The sequence below is a fragment of the Rhododendron vialii genome, chromosome 7a, assembly GCF_030253575.1.
Source record: "Rhododendron vialii isolate Sample 1 chromosome 7a, ASM3025357v1".
NCBI classification, from domain to species: domain Eukaryota; kingdom Viridiplantae; phylum Streptophyta; class Magnoliopsida; order Ericales; family Ericaceae; genus Rhododendron; species Rhododendron vialii.
Window position 1 is genome coordinate 37,460,875 of NC_080563.1, and position 17,373 is coordinate 37,478,247.

General features: G+C 38.3%; 1 protein-coding gene and 1 non-coding gene across 2 annotated transcripts; both read left to right on the forward strand.

Moving 5' to 3' along the window:
• Nucleotides 1–8,113: 8,113 nt before the first annotated feature.
• LOC131331991 (serine hydroxymethyltransferase, mitochondrial-like) lies at nt 8,114–15,751 on the forward strand. Its single transcript, XM_058366000.1, has 16 exons — nt 8,114–8,361; nt 8,499–8,549; nt 9,016–9,102; nt 9,532–9,653; nt 9,811–9,887; nt 10,523–10,647; nt 11,844–11,936; nt 12,679–12,771; nt 12,894–13,091; nt 13,269–13,373; nt 13,493–13,558; nt 13,711–13,788; nt 14,140–14,251; nt 14,332–14,442; nt 14,781–14,949; nt 15,411–15,751. Exons 1-15 carry the CDS (start codon nt 8,134–8,136, stop codon nt 14,924–14,926), a joined length of 1,692 nt encoding a protein of 563 aa, XP_058221983.1. The 5' UTR covers nt 8,114–8,133; the 3' UTR covers nt 14,927–14,949; nt 15,411–15,751.
• Nucleotides 9,144–9,251, forward strand: LOC131334942 (small nucleolar RNA snoR100). The gene has a single exon (XR_009202343.1). It is a non-coding gene; the product is annotated as a small nucleolar RNA snoR100 (small nucleolar RNA).
• Nucleotides 15,752–17,373: the final 1,622 nt, after the last annotated feature.

Consider the following 17,373-nt stretch of genomic DNA (forward strand, 5'->3'; position numbering starts at 1 on the left):
CAATAATGTAAGCAAAATCTATTCTACTTCGTACGCCCACGAAATTCTTCAGGAGATACTTTGAAATCACTCTCCTAACAGCCTCGGCATTGATGGAGAAGGGCTTAGGCTGCTGTGCTAAAGGCTTCGGCATCGATGTAAACTATTTTCTTCCATCGATGTCGAGCAGCTTAGGCCATATTTCACTAATTGGTTCGACATCAATGTAAGGTAATTTCTCCCATCGATGCCAAATGCCTTAACTCCAGCCGCTGAGCTTTGCCTTGCTTTGGCCTTCTTTGCCTTGCCTTGGCCTTCTTTGCCTTGCCTTGGCGAGCCGTCGGGTCACCATCAAGCCATTCCTGCCTAGGCTTTGGACTTTAAAACTCCCTTATTTGAATGATTTCCTACAAAACAGAAATAGCAAACTCTACGAGCAAAAGCAATTAAAGATAACCAAATTAACAATGGAATTAGACTAAACTAAAGACCTAATGCACCCTATATTGTAATATCGGGTGCTTATCACCCATCTACCATGCTAGAACCAAGCATGTCGAAGTAGATTATCATTACATCAGAGAAAAGGTTCTCAATAAACAGATATCAGTTCAGCATATTGGTACATTGGCTCAAGTGGCTGATATTTTTACAAAGTCTCTACCTGTGGATCGTTTTCTTTTCTTAAAACACAAACTCATGGTCATGGCAACTCCCATGCGTTTGCAGGGGGATGTAAAGAAGTCACATTAGATTAGTTTGGTGATTAGTTTAGTTAGTTGCCAGCTGTCGAGTTGTAACTGAATTTTGGTAGAAGGGGTGCTGCATTTATAAACTGAGTTATGGGTTTTGTAACACAACAACAAGATAATACAGAGCTCCTCTTTCTCTCTCTCTACTGTATTTCTTCTCTCTAGTTTTTGATTTCATTTGTATATTTCTTTGACTTTTCCATATAAATTACTTTCAAGTTATTTAATGAGTATTTGCTTATTGTTTAGTCCTATAGGAGACCTTTTATGATAAAATCCAATTTATGTTATTCTATTTATTACCATGTTTCTTACATTATATTCAAAAACGAGTTTGAAAAACTTCTTCAATTAAATATGGCATATGTGGATGGGGTATGTAGATAGTGCATATGACTGAATTAAATTCCGCGGGAAGGGTCAAGGGGCGGAGAGCTAGGAGTCTTCACTATGATTCCCTAAACTTTCAGTACAAGATTATTCCCTGCCCCAGAGACACCGTCACGTCGTGCCCCATGTCCTTTTAAACCGCACATTGAATGGGACCTACGCACTTATTTTGGGTCCCACACCAAAATGTATGGTGGAATAAGACCTTAGGGCATTACGTGGCAGTCCTCCGATGGCATTGAATAATTTTTTTGTATGCGTTTGGTCCACAAAATCTAAAATCTGTTAATGAAAACAAATGCATTTGGGATTTTGTATACTGAAATGCCACTGGTACATACAATCTGTGCACAGATTGTGCACAGATTTTATGGTAGGGCCCACCACGGATTCCACACAAATGATCCGAGCCGTTCATTAAATGTAAAATATTTTTTCAAGGGTTCCTGTAAAAAATCAGCTCAATCCAATATCTATAGATACGTGATCTAATCATCTAATTTTTCATTACCCGAAAATCTGAATGAAAATTTAGATGATTGGATTGAACACTTATAGATATTAGATTGAGCTGATTTTTTATGAAAACTCTTGAAAAAATATTTTACATTTAATGAACGGCTCGAATTATTTGTGTGGGATCCGTGGTGGGTCCCACCACAAAATCTGTGCACAAATTATCTGTACCAGTAGCATGGTTCTTTCGTATATATCCACATTTTTTTGGTAAGAACCCGATACATATGTTTCGGGGGGGGGGGGGGGGGGGGGGGGGAGGGGGAGGGTTGTGTGGCAGCAGTTCAAACGACCAAAAAGGTCCCAAAAAAACAAAAGAAAAATCCGGCAAAAATAACAGTCACGATGTTGGAGACCACCGATCAACTCGTAAATATGGCGGGAAGAAGAAAGATGGAGAAATAATATCAACACTAGAGCTCCTCGTCCTCACGCAGTCATTGTTGCCTGGTGTCACCATGCAAGAAACACACATGCATGTACATAAAACAGTCCCAATATGTGGGTGGAATTTATTTTATTTTCATTTCACCTTATTTCTCAAGGGGTGGTGGAATTTATGAAAAGTAGGCCCTACGAACAGAATTTCTAAAATTTTCATTCTTGCACTTTTTTTTTGTATGCCATGCATGGGATTAAAGAAAAAATGAACTTTTTTCTTTAGTGTATTTTCCTTAACGGTCCCTTTTCAATTGAATGATCTAGTAAAGGGAAAATAAATAAATAAATAAAAATACCATTACAGTTTCTCATGAATTACTCATTTTATTGAGCGCTTTAGTAAGAGATGTTAACAAAAGTATACAAAATATTCATTAAATCACTCATTATTGGTGTTGAAAATAGTGCTGGAAAACTTAGCCCCAAGAGGCCCTTTCAGAATTGATACAATCAAAACATGAGTTTTTCAATCTTCGATCACTTGACAGAGTAAAAACGTACAACGTGCTAACTTGCTTCTCCTTGTGGACAATAAATCCCGGTCATCTCCACGCGAGCACAAGGTTCAGTGTTTTTTGTCAACCAGGAGGCGCGGGTGTCGCAGGTGTCTGGTGCATGCGTCTCTAGCTACCCTAGTGGGAGGAGCGGAAACAAGTGTGCTTGTAGTGTTCCCATCTCCCGTTGATGGTCCGCGATGACTTTCAGCAGAAACAAGTGTGCTTGTAGTGTTCCCATCTCCCGTTGATGGTCCGCGATGACTTTCAGCAGTAGCCTCCGAACTAGCATCAGGCAACGACTCCATTTGTGTTGCCGAAGACCCCGTTGAGGGAGGGATCTGTCATCAAAGGCCCACTCTCGGTGTTTGTTAGTACCGGAGTTTTTGGACCGACTTTTTTCCTTCTAACGCCATCGTAATGTTATTTTCACCCAATCACTTTGTTCATTTTAAATGTTGTTGTCAAATACATAAAAGAAAAATAAAATGGACTCAGCAGCATTCAAATTGAACGTCCAAAAACTCCAATACTCATACAAATGCAATTTTGAGAATTCCTCATAGGAAAACCATAGCTTGCCACACCCGTTGCACTACTCTGCCCAACTACAAAAGAGCCGGCCAAATCTCTATCGCCCTACCTTGGAGTTTCTCTTTACGTGAAAGCACAATAAAAAAAACAGAACCTGAATGAAGCAAGAGTAGAATATCTATAGACGTGATTCACCAATTTATATGCAACCCTATAACCCAAACCGATTACTTCGGCGCACCAAACCCAATCGATTTGTTAAGGGTAACCCGCAATTTTCTCCAAATCCATGACAATTTATGGCTAATAAATTGTCATGGCTTTATGGCTAATAAATTGTCATGGGTTTGGAGAAAATTGTGGGTTACCCTTAACAAATCGATTGGGTTTGGTGCACCGAAGTAATCGGTGTGACCGTGTGGGTTATAGGGCAGCACATAAATTCATGAATCACGTCTATAGAAATACTCCTCTTTCTTCATTCAAATTGCATTTTTGTTATTGTATTTACTTTCGCGTAAAAAAGAAACTCTAAGATAAGGCGATGGAGATTTGGCCAACTCTTACGTGGGTGTGCAGAGTAGTGAAACGGGGTGTGGCGAGCTATGGTTTTCCTGTGGGGAATTCTCAAAATTGCATTTGTATGTCTATTGGAGTTTTTTGACATTCAATTTGAATGGAGTTGGGTCCATTTTATTTTCCTTTTATGTACTTTTTGGTGTGGAAGGTAGGATATTTTATATTTCGTCGCGATGAAAGGTGATCATCTATTAGAGCTGGAACGATAACGGCATTACAATGAAACAAAATCATTGGGTGAAAATCCTGAACATCGCCACTATTACAATGGCGTTGCTTTATATTTCGTCACAAGGAAAAGAGATTATCTGTTAGAGCTGGAACGATAACGACATTACAACGAAACAAAATCATTGGGTGAAAATCCTAAACATCGCCGCTATTACGATGGCGTTGCTAAGTACGTAGAAGATAAAAAGGTGGTCCAAATGCTCTAGTACCAGACACCGAAAGTGAACCTCCAGCAACAAATCCCTCAACGGGGTTTCTGGCAACACAAATGGAGCTAGTCGTTGCCTGATGGCGTTGGTGATAGTTCGGAGGCTAGTGCTGAAAGTCATCGAAGGCCTTCAAGTCCAGGGCCGGCCCTGGGTTGGTGACAGTTCGGAGGCTAGTGCTGAAAGTCATCGAAGGCCTTCAAGTCCAAGGCCGGTCCTGTAAAATACGTTTACAATTGGGATAAAATAGTCTGGTGGTAAGCTGCGCGCGTCTAGAAAGGTTGCAAGTTTGATACCCAACTCTTTCCGTCTAGAACAGTAGGTTGCAAGTTTGATACCCAACTCTTTTCGTTTTTAATGTAAAATTTTGGTCTGTTTGATGTAAAAAGGTTTCAAAAACGACACTTCAGAGTTTAGAACTCCCAACCTGCAGGCTCGGCTTGTTTCTTCTCAAACAACTAGTAATTACTATACTAAAATGTAAAAGGCCCCCTTTTCAAAAACCCCTCCTAGGACCTCAGAAATCTCAAGATTGGGCCTGAGCCTTCAACGGGAGATGGGAACATCGCAAACACCACTTGTTCCGGCCCCACTCCAGCCACGAGGGGCACGACACTGGAGGCCCCAAGTCTTCCAGTTGACGGAAAACACTGAACTTACTACTCACGTAGAAATGACATGGATTTGTTGTCCACAAGGAAAAGCAAGTTAGCGTTGCACGTTTTGGGGATTTGATGAGAAAAGAAAACTGTTTCACCATCCAGAGGCACTGGTAGATGATATTGTTTTATCTATCTAAAATTAGAAAAGAAGTAGTCTCACAAGAGAGATTAATAATTATTAACTGATTTTCGTCATTACCGTACTTTTCAAAAAATTATTCTTCTTGACCAAAAATATTAGTCAAAATGAAAAAATAATAATAAGAAATTAGAATCCAACCGGCGAAAAACGGGATTTTCCGGTGATAGAAAGCCTTAATGATATTCACAACACCCAGATCGTAATTCGCTTTGGCGTTGGCGGTAATCGAAATCAAAACGTGCTCGTTCATGTTATAAAGAATTGAAAAAGAGGTAATTGAGGATGAAGTTATTTATTTATTGGATTTTACGTAAATAGTGTTCAAGAAAATATGTGCAATAGGAATTTCTAAAACTGCAATGATTCTAAATGATATTCATCAAACAAATTGAGCAAACTAAATAGATAGAGAAAGGATTAGAAAAGCCTGTGGCGGTGGTTGGGGCACGTGAAACCGTGCTCTCTCCTTGAAAACGATTCCTCCTCCTGCACCGAGTTGAATGGTACTCTTTCTCCAAGATATAATGATCATGAAATTTGCTTTTTGTACAGCATAGCAAACTCACAAACGGAGAGTTGTCCGACACTCTTAGTAGATATATAGTGTGTTATATCAAAATGGAGGATCATCAAAGAGGATAATCTAATTATATATAGGTATTTTGGTAGTGAGCAACGACTTATCCTATTCTGGGGGAGAAATATCTGTGATCATCACATGATTTGGTTTGACCACCTCCAAATTCGTAACTCCATACTTTTATGGTACGAACAATCCCAGCCGACGAAACGGGAACCAAACGCAGGAAAACGCGGGATTAGGCCGCCCTTAGTCCAATTCCATACGCTTAATTTCTGAATCAAACATGGCCTGTTATCACAAGTAGGCGGATGATAGATTGCAATCACAACAATTAAAATATAAGCATGAAATATTAAATTAGAAACAACAAAAATGAAAACAGCGGGTTTAGGGAGGGCTTGCTTCACGGCGGCGGCTAGGCGCTTCAATTTTTCAGATCTGTGATAGGCATTTAGGGTTTTGGTATTGTTTGGGCTTCAATATTGTATTTGGGCTTCTAGACCTTTTCAGGTGTTTGGACTGCGTTCCATTTTTTTTTATGGTTTTATCTGGGCTCAAGGCCTTTTAGGTGATGGGCTTTGGCCCTTGGAGTTTTTTTCACTTGATTTTGATTGGCATCTTGCCAATTAAGAGTTTAGGTCTCGGATGGGCACTTGTTGCCCTTATTCTTGATCCTTTTGCTCTTTATAAACCTTCAAAGATTAATAAATTTTTTTGCCGTTCAAAAAAAAACAAAAACAAAAATGAATACACCTCCCGACAATATATAACTTTGGACATAACTGTGTCCAAAATCGATAGACGTATGTGGATCCACATGCATCGAAAAGTTCTTGGCGTAGTTGTTTTTGGAGTTGTATGCTTTAAAATATATTGTGTTCGTATCGTTGCTCAATTATTAAAGATTTCTCGGAGAAGAATACTAGTAATTCAATTATTCTCTTGAGAGAAGATTGTCTGTGTCAACAGAGCAATTCGTTAGGTTTTCTCTGGCTGTTAGGCTTCCGTTTGGAAGGTGGTACATGAAACTACATCGTTTCATCAATGTACCAATTGGATGCAATGCTAGCTTATTTCAGCCATTGGATCAGCTCCACAAGATATTGAGAGGGGAAATGTGGAGAGAGGATCCTGATCCGTTATGGAGTATTTAAGGCTTTTAAGCTTATGAAAGAAATTTATTAACGGATCAGGATTCGTTATGGAGTTCTTTACAGCAGTAACCAATCGCGATCGTCCAAAAGTGTCCTGGACGGTCCGGATTTTAATAATAATAAATTCGCAAAAAAAATTTAACTCTTCTCCGGAAAAGTTTCATTAACATCCGGACAGTCCAAAATACTTTTGGATGGTCACGATTGGCTCCGTAAATAACTATTTACGGCTCCACCGTTAAAAAGATTTTCTCTTGGTATATATTCCCAAAATAGAGAAGAAACAGGATTCCCAATTTTTTTTCTTTGGTAGAAAACGAGAACAAAACAAATGTTTGTGTGCGGATAAATGAAAAAATAAAATAAAAATGTTTGTGTGTGTTGAGTGGTCAGCACCAACCGAGCTAAATCAGAAAAGCAAACCAAGCGTGGTAGGTGTGATCGAGATGGGGGAGGAGATGAACAAAAGTTGATTTTACAAACAAACAAAATCCTCTTTTTTTTAAATTTTGACATTGTTTTAAAGTTGATACCAATCGTTGCAGTAATTCAAATTATTGAACACCTACACATACCCAATTAAGTTAGTAATTTTTTATGAATTCATTCGTATTTTTATTTTATTTTTTTGAATAATTCAAATTATCCATATAAAACTCAAAGTGGAACTCGCATACCATCAGTGCACATGGCATTTTCTCCATAAATCTTAAGCCCTGTTCCGGAACGCGAAATAAGTACTTATTTTTTAAGAAGGCAATTTCAAGCTCAAAAATGATGAACTTATTGAAATCTAAAAATATGCATTATGGATCTTGTTTGAAAGATCTCATTGAGATCTTTAATACGGTGCCAAAAAAATTGAAAAATTATTTTTCATTTACATTATTTTTGAGTTTGAAAATGTGAAATAAGTACTTATTTTTTAAGAAGATGTTCTGAAACAGGCTCTTAGTGTGGATACTCCCAATAGTCCAAAGTGCAAATAGACGGACAAATGCTTCCTCAAATTTCTGAATTTATTTAGAACTATAGCATTCCCCTTTTCAAGATATTTAACCGCAGAACTGTGAATAATTGTTTACAAAGCTAATTGTGATTGTCCAAAAATATTCTAGACGTTCTGAATTTTAATGAAATTTTTTCGAGAAAAAGTTATTCTATAAACAAATTGTTCACAACTGTAAATAATTATTGGTCGAAGCTGTAAACAATTTGTTTTGTAAACAACTTGCTCATGGCTAAGCCGTGAATAAGTTTCGAACGTAAAACCAAAAGAGAATAAATTCTTTACATCATCGGCATAAATATTTATTTTCTTCAAATCAATTATATCGAACCACGTTATAGTGGTCTCAATCAATAAAATATGACGATGTGACACAATATAATTAATTTGGAAGAAACAAATATTTACGATGTCAGTGTAAAATAATTTATTCTCACACCAAAAATAATAAACAAACAAACATGCCCAGTAATTTTCTAATTTGTTCTGACAATCACATCACCACCAACCCACTCCGCCACTGGTGTCACCCAACCGGAAAATCCAAGCGTCAAGTGCGGGATGCGTTAGAGAGGGGGAGAGGGAGAGAGAGCGAGGCGATAGCAATGGCGGTGGCACTACGGAGGCTCTGCTCTTGCGTCAATAAGCCTCTTCGGCCTCTACCTAATAGCGGTTCCCTCTATTATATGGTGCGTATGCATACACGCACACCTACATATAACATGTTACCAATTTTTTTTGGATACCTGTAGCTTTCTCGATTCGTTTCGTTGTTCACTTGCTGTTTTCCTAATCGTTTGTACGTTCTTTTGATCTCTTTATACAGTCTTCTCTGCCGATCGAAGCAGTTACCGAGAAAGAGAACCCTCGCATCACTGTAAATCGATCTCGCATCTCATTTCCTCCATTTTTAATCTATTGCCAAATATATGCACACGTATATACATACACATTTATGACAATTCGTGTGCACGTTGTGTTATGACAAGATGTAAGAGGAAAATCTTGAATTTTGATTAATATGTAATAACATCTGGGATGTGAAAGTAGGAAAGAGGGGAGAAAAAAAATTAAGAGGGGCAATTTTTTTTTTTCCCCTCCCTTCTTGGCGGTTTCTTTAGGTAATTAAAGGGGTAGTTTGGGAAAAAAGAGTGCAAGCCAGCCTCAAAACTTGTGTTCACGCCAAAAGGGGTGTTCTGTTATAATAGTGATAGATAGATATCTATGTATATCAGTATATGTAAGATTGATGATTCTTGTACCATGTTGATGGTATCATTGTATCTCTTGCATTGGTTTTTGTTGAATGAATGTAACGAAGCTTTGTTGAATTTCCTTGATAGTGGACAAAGCAATTGAATGCTCCACTTGAAGAGGTGGATCCAGAAGTCGCTGACATCATTGAACTTGAGAAAGCTAGGCAATGGAAGGTACATATTATCTTTCATGCTAGATGGAGTTGATGGACTATGAATGAAGGAGACATGGTAATGTGCACAAAAATTGATTTGGATCTCTAGGCATGCCCTCTCTAATGCCTTTCGGCTTTGATTTGGGGGCATGGTTTTGTTGCAAAACGTCTTTTTAGCTCCTTGGTTCTTGGAGGTATAGGGGGCCACTATTTCAGTGGCATTCTGAGAGCAACCATATTTTGATAGATGGAAGTTGGAGTGGATGTGTTTCCATATTTTTGATGTTCATGCTTGACCTAGAACCCTAAAGATGTTGTTTTGATGTATGCTTTCGATAATGTTTATTTTTTGTACTTGTGCGGTTATGCCATGGGTTTATATTCAATTCCTTTGGACTTCAATTTGAAGCTTAGATTACAGTTGGAAATTTTGATAAATGTTGGGCAGGGGCTTGAACTGATACCATCCGAGAATTTCACATCAGTGTCAGTACTGCAAGCAGTTGGGTCGGTCATGACCAACAAATACAGTGAAGGGTATCCTGGTGCTAGATACTATGGAGGAAATGAGTATGAGAATCCACCTCCCTTTTCCGGTTCTAATTCTTTTGGCCGTTTGTGATACTAAGTTAACTTGTACTGGACTGGTTGATGTTCCATGCTTCTGCTTTTGACATTGTTATTATGACTTAATTTTACAATTTACCGAAATTAAATGTCCATTAAGGTACATTGACATGGCAGAGTCCCTATGTCAAAGGCGTGCTTTGGAAGCTTTCGGGTTGGATCCTGCAAAATGGGGAGGTAAATGCACTGGACAAATGATTTCTGCAAAATAGGTAGCTTTATATATTTCACTGGTGGCATTTTAATCTTCCCTTTGCTCATCTGGGCCTTTCCTTCGTTATTGCATTCTCTGTGAGTGGAAATATTGACTTAGTCATAGCCTCATTAGCACAATGGTAAATAGGTATGGATGGTCGGCTCATCATTTGAACTCCCTCTGTAAAGGAGATTACTTGCATGAAGATAGAAATTATTAGTATTTGGAATTTTATGGTTAGAGACTCTGAGAGTGACTACACCATATGTATGGTCACACTGGGTCTGAACTTCTGTCTGTCTTCCTTATGTGATGGCTGACCAGCTCTTCTTCGAAACTATTCTCAATTGACGTTATTGTCTGTTGCAATACTAGAGTACAGCTCCACTCTTACTCTCTAATTCAATTAACAATGTAAAGGAGTACATGTTGCTGCTGTCTTATGCAAGGGCAGTGATGAATGATGATCAGTATCATTCTTTTCAAGTTTGTAGATTTTCTTATTTAATCTTTTCCTACTGTCATTGTTTGTTCCTTTAAAATCTGCTCTCTCCTAAAGTGAATCGTATTCTGACATTGTCTTCTTAAAAATAGTCTACCTCCCTATTTCTTGCAGTCAACGTGCAGTCCTTATCTGGATCTCCCGCTAACTTTCAAGTTTATACTGCACTATTGAAACCTCATGAGAGAATCATGGCCCTTGATCTTCCTCATGGTGGACATCTTTCACATGGATATCAGGTGCTTGTTTGTTCAGTTTTTATTTTTTGAGCTAGAGTCCCAGTCCTAAAGATTAGACTTAGGATCATTGTTTACTTCCTTTTTGTCCTGTATTGGGAATATCTTTAGCTAGCCTCAAAATACGATGAAATTGTAATGATAATTGTTGGGTAATGCCAGCATTTATGTTCTTATTGTGAAAGTGCTGTGTGACCTTGAAACAAGATATCCAATTTATGATTCACATGGGCTAGATCTCTGTAAAGTGTCAGTTCTAGAACATCTGCAAAATGTATTCTGCCCTTAGAAAAATATTCCTTTGATTGTTTTCCTCCTGTTCAAACAACCGTGCTGCCTCTGTGCATCTTATGTTACTATCCCTTGATTTTACTAGCCGCTTTTTATCAGTTTCTTTTTGTGTTGAGGACTTGTGAAACCTTTTGAGAGCCCAATGCTATGGAGTTATGACACACTGGGAATACTCAAGTCAGAATTTCAATATATTGCTTACCACATTTCTTGTGGTGGAAGGTTGTACTTGTGTGTGTGCGACTTCATTTCAGGACAGAAGAATGAGGAACATCCGATCGTAATTCAACAGTTCAGAACCAACATGTAGTAGCGTTTTTTGTTGTTGTTGTTGTAATTGCACGTGGTATTTAACTAATTTTATTGAAGTCAACCTGTCCATGTAGACATGGTAATATCCAACATGGGCCATCAATCAAGAAAAAAGACTTAAACAACTATCTGTTGCTCTTGCCCCGTTGCCTGGGGCGCAGGGCCCAAACGAAAAGCATGTGACAATCATGTTATCTCATTCACAGAAAGTGAAAACGGCTCATTGTATGTAAATGTGCTGCCTTTTTATAATCCTCTTGAAATCCCCCAAATACGACTTCAATGATAGACCTCAATATGTTGTCAATGCCCTCAAATCTGCTGTATAAATCTCAACAATGAATATTTCATTTTAGTCCTATTATTAATGCCTCTTCTTATATGTTATTTTCTTAAATGTTAAATAGAATAAGTTGGAAAGTTACAATTTTGAAGTGTTTATAGCCTTGCTGTTTAAACCCTTCTAGTTTGGAGTCTTTGAACTTTAAAGTGTTTCTGGTTGTACGTGGGACATAATTTTGTAATTACTGTGGTAAAGGTCGAATTTAAAACAGGTAATCTTGAGTAATTCGTTTCATTTTCATGCTATTTTACAGACTGACACGAAAAAGATATCTGCTGTCTCAATTTTTTTTGAGACGATGCCATACAGATTGGACGAGAGCACTGGCTATATTGACTATGACCAGGTAATTTCTTTTTCTCTTGGTGGGAAGGTTTTTCTTTCTTCAATGTGGACAGCAGTCATCCCTCAGAAGCACTACCGTAATGGTTTGACTTCATATTCTAGCCATTTTTACCAGTATATTCTACGGGGTATCAATTTGAGAACAGTCCATCTTGTATAAGCAACAAAAAGCTGCTTCTTTGCATCCGTCTGCATAGCCATATATATCAGCGTATATTTATTTTTGCAACTAGGTACTCTCTCTCTCTCTCTCTCTCTCTCTCTCTCTCTCTCTCTCTCTCTCTCTCTCTCTCTCACACACACACACACACGCACACACACTCAGGTGTCATGGATGATATTGGAAGGCTGGAATGGTTTGGTTTTACCCATAGAATGCTTTGTCCCAATACAGACAGTCCTTTGGGATATTCACGCATCAGAAGACTTCCAAAAATAATTGGAATGTACAAGTATAACATCTCCCCTGTATGTGGACATCTAATTTCAGTTGCACTGTCAAAATATCTTGGTCTTCTGATGAATGACAGACTGGAAGCATTCATAATCTTTACTTTTTTTAATAGGATATCTTGTGCTTTATTCTATATATCGCGTTGTTTGAGTTAGTGCATGGACTGGATCTTGTTCTTTTTTTCTTTTGTTGGGTGCCTAGGTGGGTGGGGGGAACTAACTTTTTTGTAGACATTTCTTTTTGGATTTCTGCTTTGGTTTGAGAAATTTGTTCACTTCTACCATTGCAGTTGGAGAGGAGTGCCACACTCTTTAGGCCAAAATTAATCGTTGCCGGTGCGAGTGCTTATGCACGCCTCTATGATTATGCACGTATCCGCAAGGTAAAGTGCTTTGGTTTTGACTCGCATTATTGTACTCACTTCGTATTTGTTTCTCTTTATTCTTTTCTTATTAGTTCATTAAGTGTACAGAAATCAGGAGAGACGTTTTCGATTGATTGCAGGTTTGTGACAAGCAGAAAGCCGTCCTGTTGGCAGACATGGCCCACATAAGTGGGTTGGTTGCAGCTGGTGTCATCCCTTCTCCTTTTGAATATGCTGATGTCGTAACAACTACAACACATAAGTCACTTCGTGGTCCACGTGGGGCGATGATCTTTTTCAGAAAAGGGGTGAAAGAGATAAACAAACAAGGGCAAGAAGTAAGTTATAGCTTTGAAACTGGGGAATATGAAGTAAAATAGTAAATTCACTTCATCTTGATCATTGGTTGCTTGGGGGCATATTTTTAGCTACGTAACTTTTCTGTTGCTATTCCTTTCAATTCCTGAATTGATTCATCAGGAACAAGGTTTCTCAATTTCGTTTTTCTTTCATAGGTGATGTATGACTATGAAGACAAAATCAATCAAGCTGTCTTTCCTGGACTTCAAGGAGGCCCCCACAATCACACTATTTCTGGTTTGGCCGTTGCACTAAAGCAGGTTGAAATTATTTCAATAGTTTTGGTTGTCTTGTTGGATAACTGATTAATGGATTTTTTGGATCTTGTTACACCCAATTCTGATTTTTTTCCAAATCTCTGGCCTTTCTGTGACTGTAGGCAATGACACCAGAGTACAAGGCTTACCAAGAGCAAGTTCTTAGTAATTGCTCAAAATTTGCTGAGGTACTACTGATGGGCACCGCGTAGCATTTATATTTTGCTCTAAGACCATTTTTGACAAAAAGTTCAATTGTTCATTGATCACTATGATGTACTTTTTATATGACCAGTTTGCTGTCCTAATTTACATAAATGAAAATCCCTTAATTTTGCAGAGTTTGTTGGAGAAGGGCTATGACCTTGTGTCTGGTGGAACTGATAACCATTTGGTCTTGGTGAATTTAAAAAACAAGGTAAGAGGATAAACATTGGACAAGACTGTCATGAACGAACTGTTCTTCTGTTTCTTGCGAAGATAATTTCCACCAACATGGTGGGTAATTTGCATAGCTTTTGAAATGGTTTCACCAACAAACAGTTTTATGTTGCTACAAGCCGTTAGAGAGAGTTTTCAAGGAATTTTTGTCTTTGTGACATGTGGTCCAAGAGCTGTAGGTACATAACTATAGTTAAAAAATTAGATTCATCTCAAATTGCTATAAAATCCCGTGAGATTTAATTTCATGCTGGTTCATGTGGGGCTCAGAATGGTTCTGAGAAAGAAGTTAGAGTAATTGTTTATTTTTTGGGTTGTCTTTTTACAGGGTATTGATGGTTCTAGAGTTGAGAAGGTTTTAGAATTAGTTCACATTGCAGCCAATAAAAACACAGTTCCTGGAGATGTCTCGGCAATGGTGCCTGGTGGTATTCGAATGGGTAAAGGCCGCTCATTTGATTATTTACTGATTATTGCCAGTTATTTTGTTGTGATGAACTCCCCTTATCTGGTGATTCAGGAACTCCTGCTCTCACATCCAGGGGATTCTCCGAGGAGGATTTTGTTAAAGTTGCCGAGTTCTTTGATGCTGCTGTGAAATTGGCCTTGAAGATAAAGGCTGATACCAAAGGTGTGTTATTCTATCATTTATATTCTAGTGTTATGTTGTTTTCAAAATCAGGTTTGTGTGTTACTATTCTATCTAAAGAAAAAGCTCATCATATATTACATGTTATTCAATTTTGAGGGATAATTGCCGCTGAGAATTTAGAAACAACGTTCCAAAAAATTTCAAAGAATGAACTTTCAAAATGTATTTAACTGAACAAGCGTTTGAACGTACTCTGTAAAATTATCGTTTGAGTTTTAACTGAACGAGGGATAATTCGTTTGTACTTGAGAGTTTTAATTGGTGACACGCTTGTATGCTTAGTTGCTTACTGCACTCGCGTTGAGTTCTAAAACCAGGAACAAAGTTGAAGGATTTCGTATCAACAATGAAGTCAGATGCTCACATGTCTGAGATTGCAAAGCTCCGTCTGGAGGTCGAGGATTATGCTAAGCAATTTCCCACAATTGGTTTTGAGAAGGAGACCATGAAATATAAGGGCTGATAGATCATCTTTATGATGCAAAGGTATGTTGCACCCAGGGGGATTTTGTTGCCAATTGATTGAATCTTGAGAAACCATCATATGGTTACTGGGTTTTTGGTTTCAAACTTTTGGAGGTAATTTTCACTCCCCCCTTCCTTACTATATAAAACCACCCGATTACCCTTCTATTTCACTTTTTCACACTTTTCGACAGATGAAATGTCCATTTAGTTAATGAACATAGGTAAATTCACGAAAAAGAGTTAATGGGAGTAAATGGGACTCAAAATCACTTCCATTAAACTTTATATTTTGCTAATGACTATGCAGTTTTCTGTGGTCTTTGGAAATAGTGGTCATTCTTGTCATCTTTGACGTTGAAACTAGATTTGAGAACCAACTTTGGCTTGTGTTTAGTCTTTAGAAGCGGCACTTCTTACTTCACTTCCTTTTGTATCCATCCTGTTGACAAATTACTGTTCTTCCTTCTGCTGAAACCAAGGGAGTGGAAGCACCTCTAAGATCTGGAAGTCTCTCTTACGGCAATATGGCAACGACAATCTATTATACTCCCTGCGAGGAGAGATCTTGACTGGACATCCGAGGTAGAATGCTGCAAATAATTGTCTGGATTTGTGTCCCTGCCTTTTTTATTCATCAGAAAAGTAAGAAGAAGAATAAGAAAAAGCAACCAGCGAAACTTGGTTTTTGTGTCGTTGCAGATGTGTAATTTCCTGAATTTTAATTGATGCCATGTAATTTATTTTCTTTTTGGAATTACTTTTAGCAAACGTCTATTGTATCTGCATCATGATAATAATGAAAAGTAACATTGTCCGCTCATGTATTTGACAAACAAAATGGCGCTACAAGGGTAGAAAGTAGATCTCAAAGCTTAATTAGTAAATTTCTTTTGACGAGCAAAAAAAAAAATGGCGTTAGAAGTGTAGAAAGTAGAAAAACTTCCCGAATTTCAGATCTACAACACTAATTGTTTTAACAGGAGGAATGTTTTTTTGTTCCTTACAGTAACAGAGCTATCTAAACCCTAACTGATGTTAAGCCCTGATCAAAGCAAGAGATCAGCGTGTATAGGATCGCAGAGTAATATCGTTGATAAAATGTTGAAGGAATAGAAATTATTGCCTTCTGCTCTTACTCTTCGAAATCCTTGGTTTTCTCGGTTCACTAGGGGGCTTCCAGATGATATCGTCAAGATTGTCACAAAAATTCTTGTAAGACTGGAATACAGAAAATCACAAACCTCAGTTATCGAATCTGTGTGACAATAATCAGGTCGAGTATGAGGGACGTGCCCCACTTGTTTTCATTGCATTTTTCAGAAATTGTTTCCCATCTTCCTTTTTCAAAATAACACAGAACTAGTGCGGTCTTGCTTTGTACGAGTTTTTCATAACGAACCATCACCTTCTTCTTCGTTAGGAAAAATACTGGGTAGGGTCATGGTTTGGAACCCGGGAGCCTAGTGGTTGTGTAGCTGCAATGAGGTTGCGGGTTTAAATTCTACCGAGAGAAGTTATGCACTCATTGTGGTTGATTGTAAATGGGGTTACAAGATGAATCCTCAATCTGATCTTGGCTTGAGCTTTAGAGCATCTACAATCCATATGCCAAAAGTGACGTGGAATGGTTAACGGTAAATTTAGGCAGCCATTTGCAATCCAAGCCTCGCCCTTGGCTGCCGAATTTGAATGCAACATCCTCACGTGCGAAATCACCTTTTGTTAAAAAAATAAGGGATAAAGCGATCGTTGGTGACAAAAAAGAATCGTTTGAGCCGTACATAACTAGACCTTGGTAACTGGTCATGTCGAGTCGTGTTAGTCGGGTTCGTGTCACAAAACACTCAACCCGAACTCGACTCATTTAGAATTTGTTTTTCTCGAGTCGTGTCATTTTCGTATTTCGTGCCAGAAATGCTCAACCCTAACCCGTTAACTTCGTGTCCGGTTCGTGTCGTGTTATCGTGTCCGTTGCCCAACTCTATATAGAATTATATATATATATATATATATATATATATATATATATATATATATATATATGTTCATGTTAATGGGTGACGCAGGTTAGTAACCGTGTTAATTGTGTCAATTTCGTGCCTTACGTGTTCAACCCGACCTCGACCCCGATCCATTTAGAATCTGTGTTCTCGAGTCGTGTCATTTTCGTGTTTCGTGTCAGAAATGTTTAACCCTAACCCGCAATTTTGTGTCCAGTTCGTGTCGTGTTATCATGTTTCGTGTCCGTTGCCCAGCTCTATATATAACCAATTAGATTTGACATTTGGGTTGGAGAGGGAGGGTTCGATATCAAATTGAAAATGCCAAAAGAACCCGTCTATTGGAACCAACCATGAACCTACGGGCACACGGGGCCCACTCCGGGTTTTGCACAGATGATCCGAGCCGATGATCCAAGCCGTTTATGTTGCGTTTGGTTTG

Bases quoted from the DNA above. Each gene is read 5' to 3' on its own strand.
- LOC131331991 (XM_058366000.1), top strand. From the start codon at position 8,134: ATGCCCAGTAATTTTCTAATTTGTTCTGACAATCACATCACCACCAAC. The intron at 11,937-12,678 runs GTAATTTCTTTT...CTACCATTGCAG, and splicing joins GCTATATTGACTATGACCAG to TTGGAGAGGAGTGCCACACT. The intron at 13,559-13,710 runs GTACTACTGATG...TTAATTTTGCAG, and splicing joins ATTGCTCAAAATTTGCTGAG to AGTTTGTTGGAGAAGGGCTA.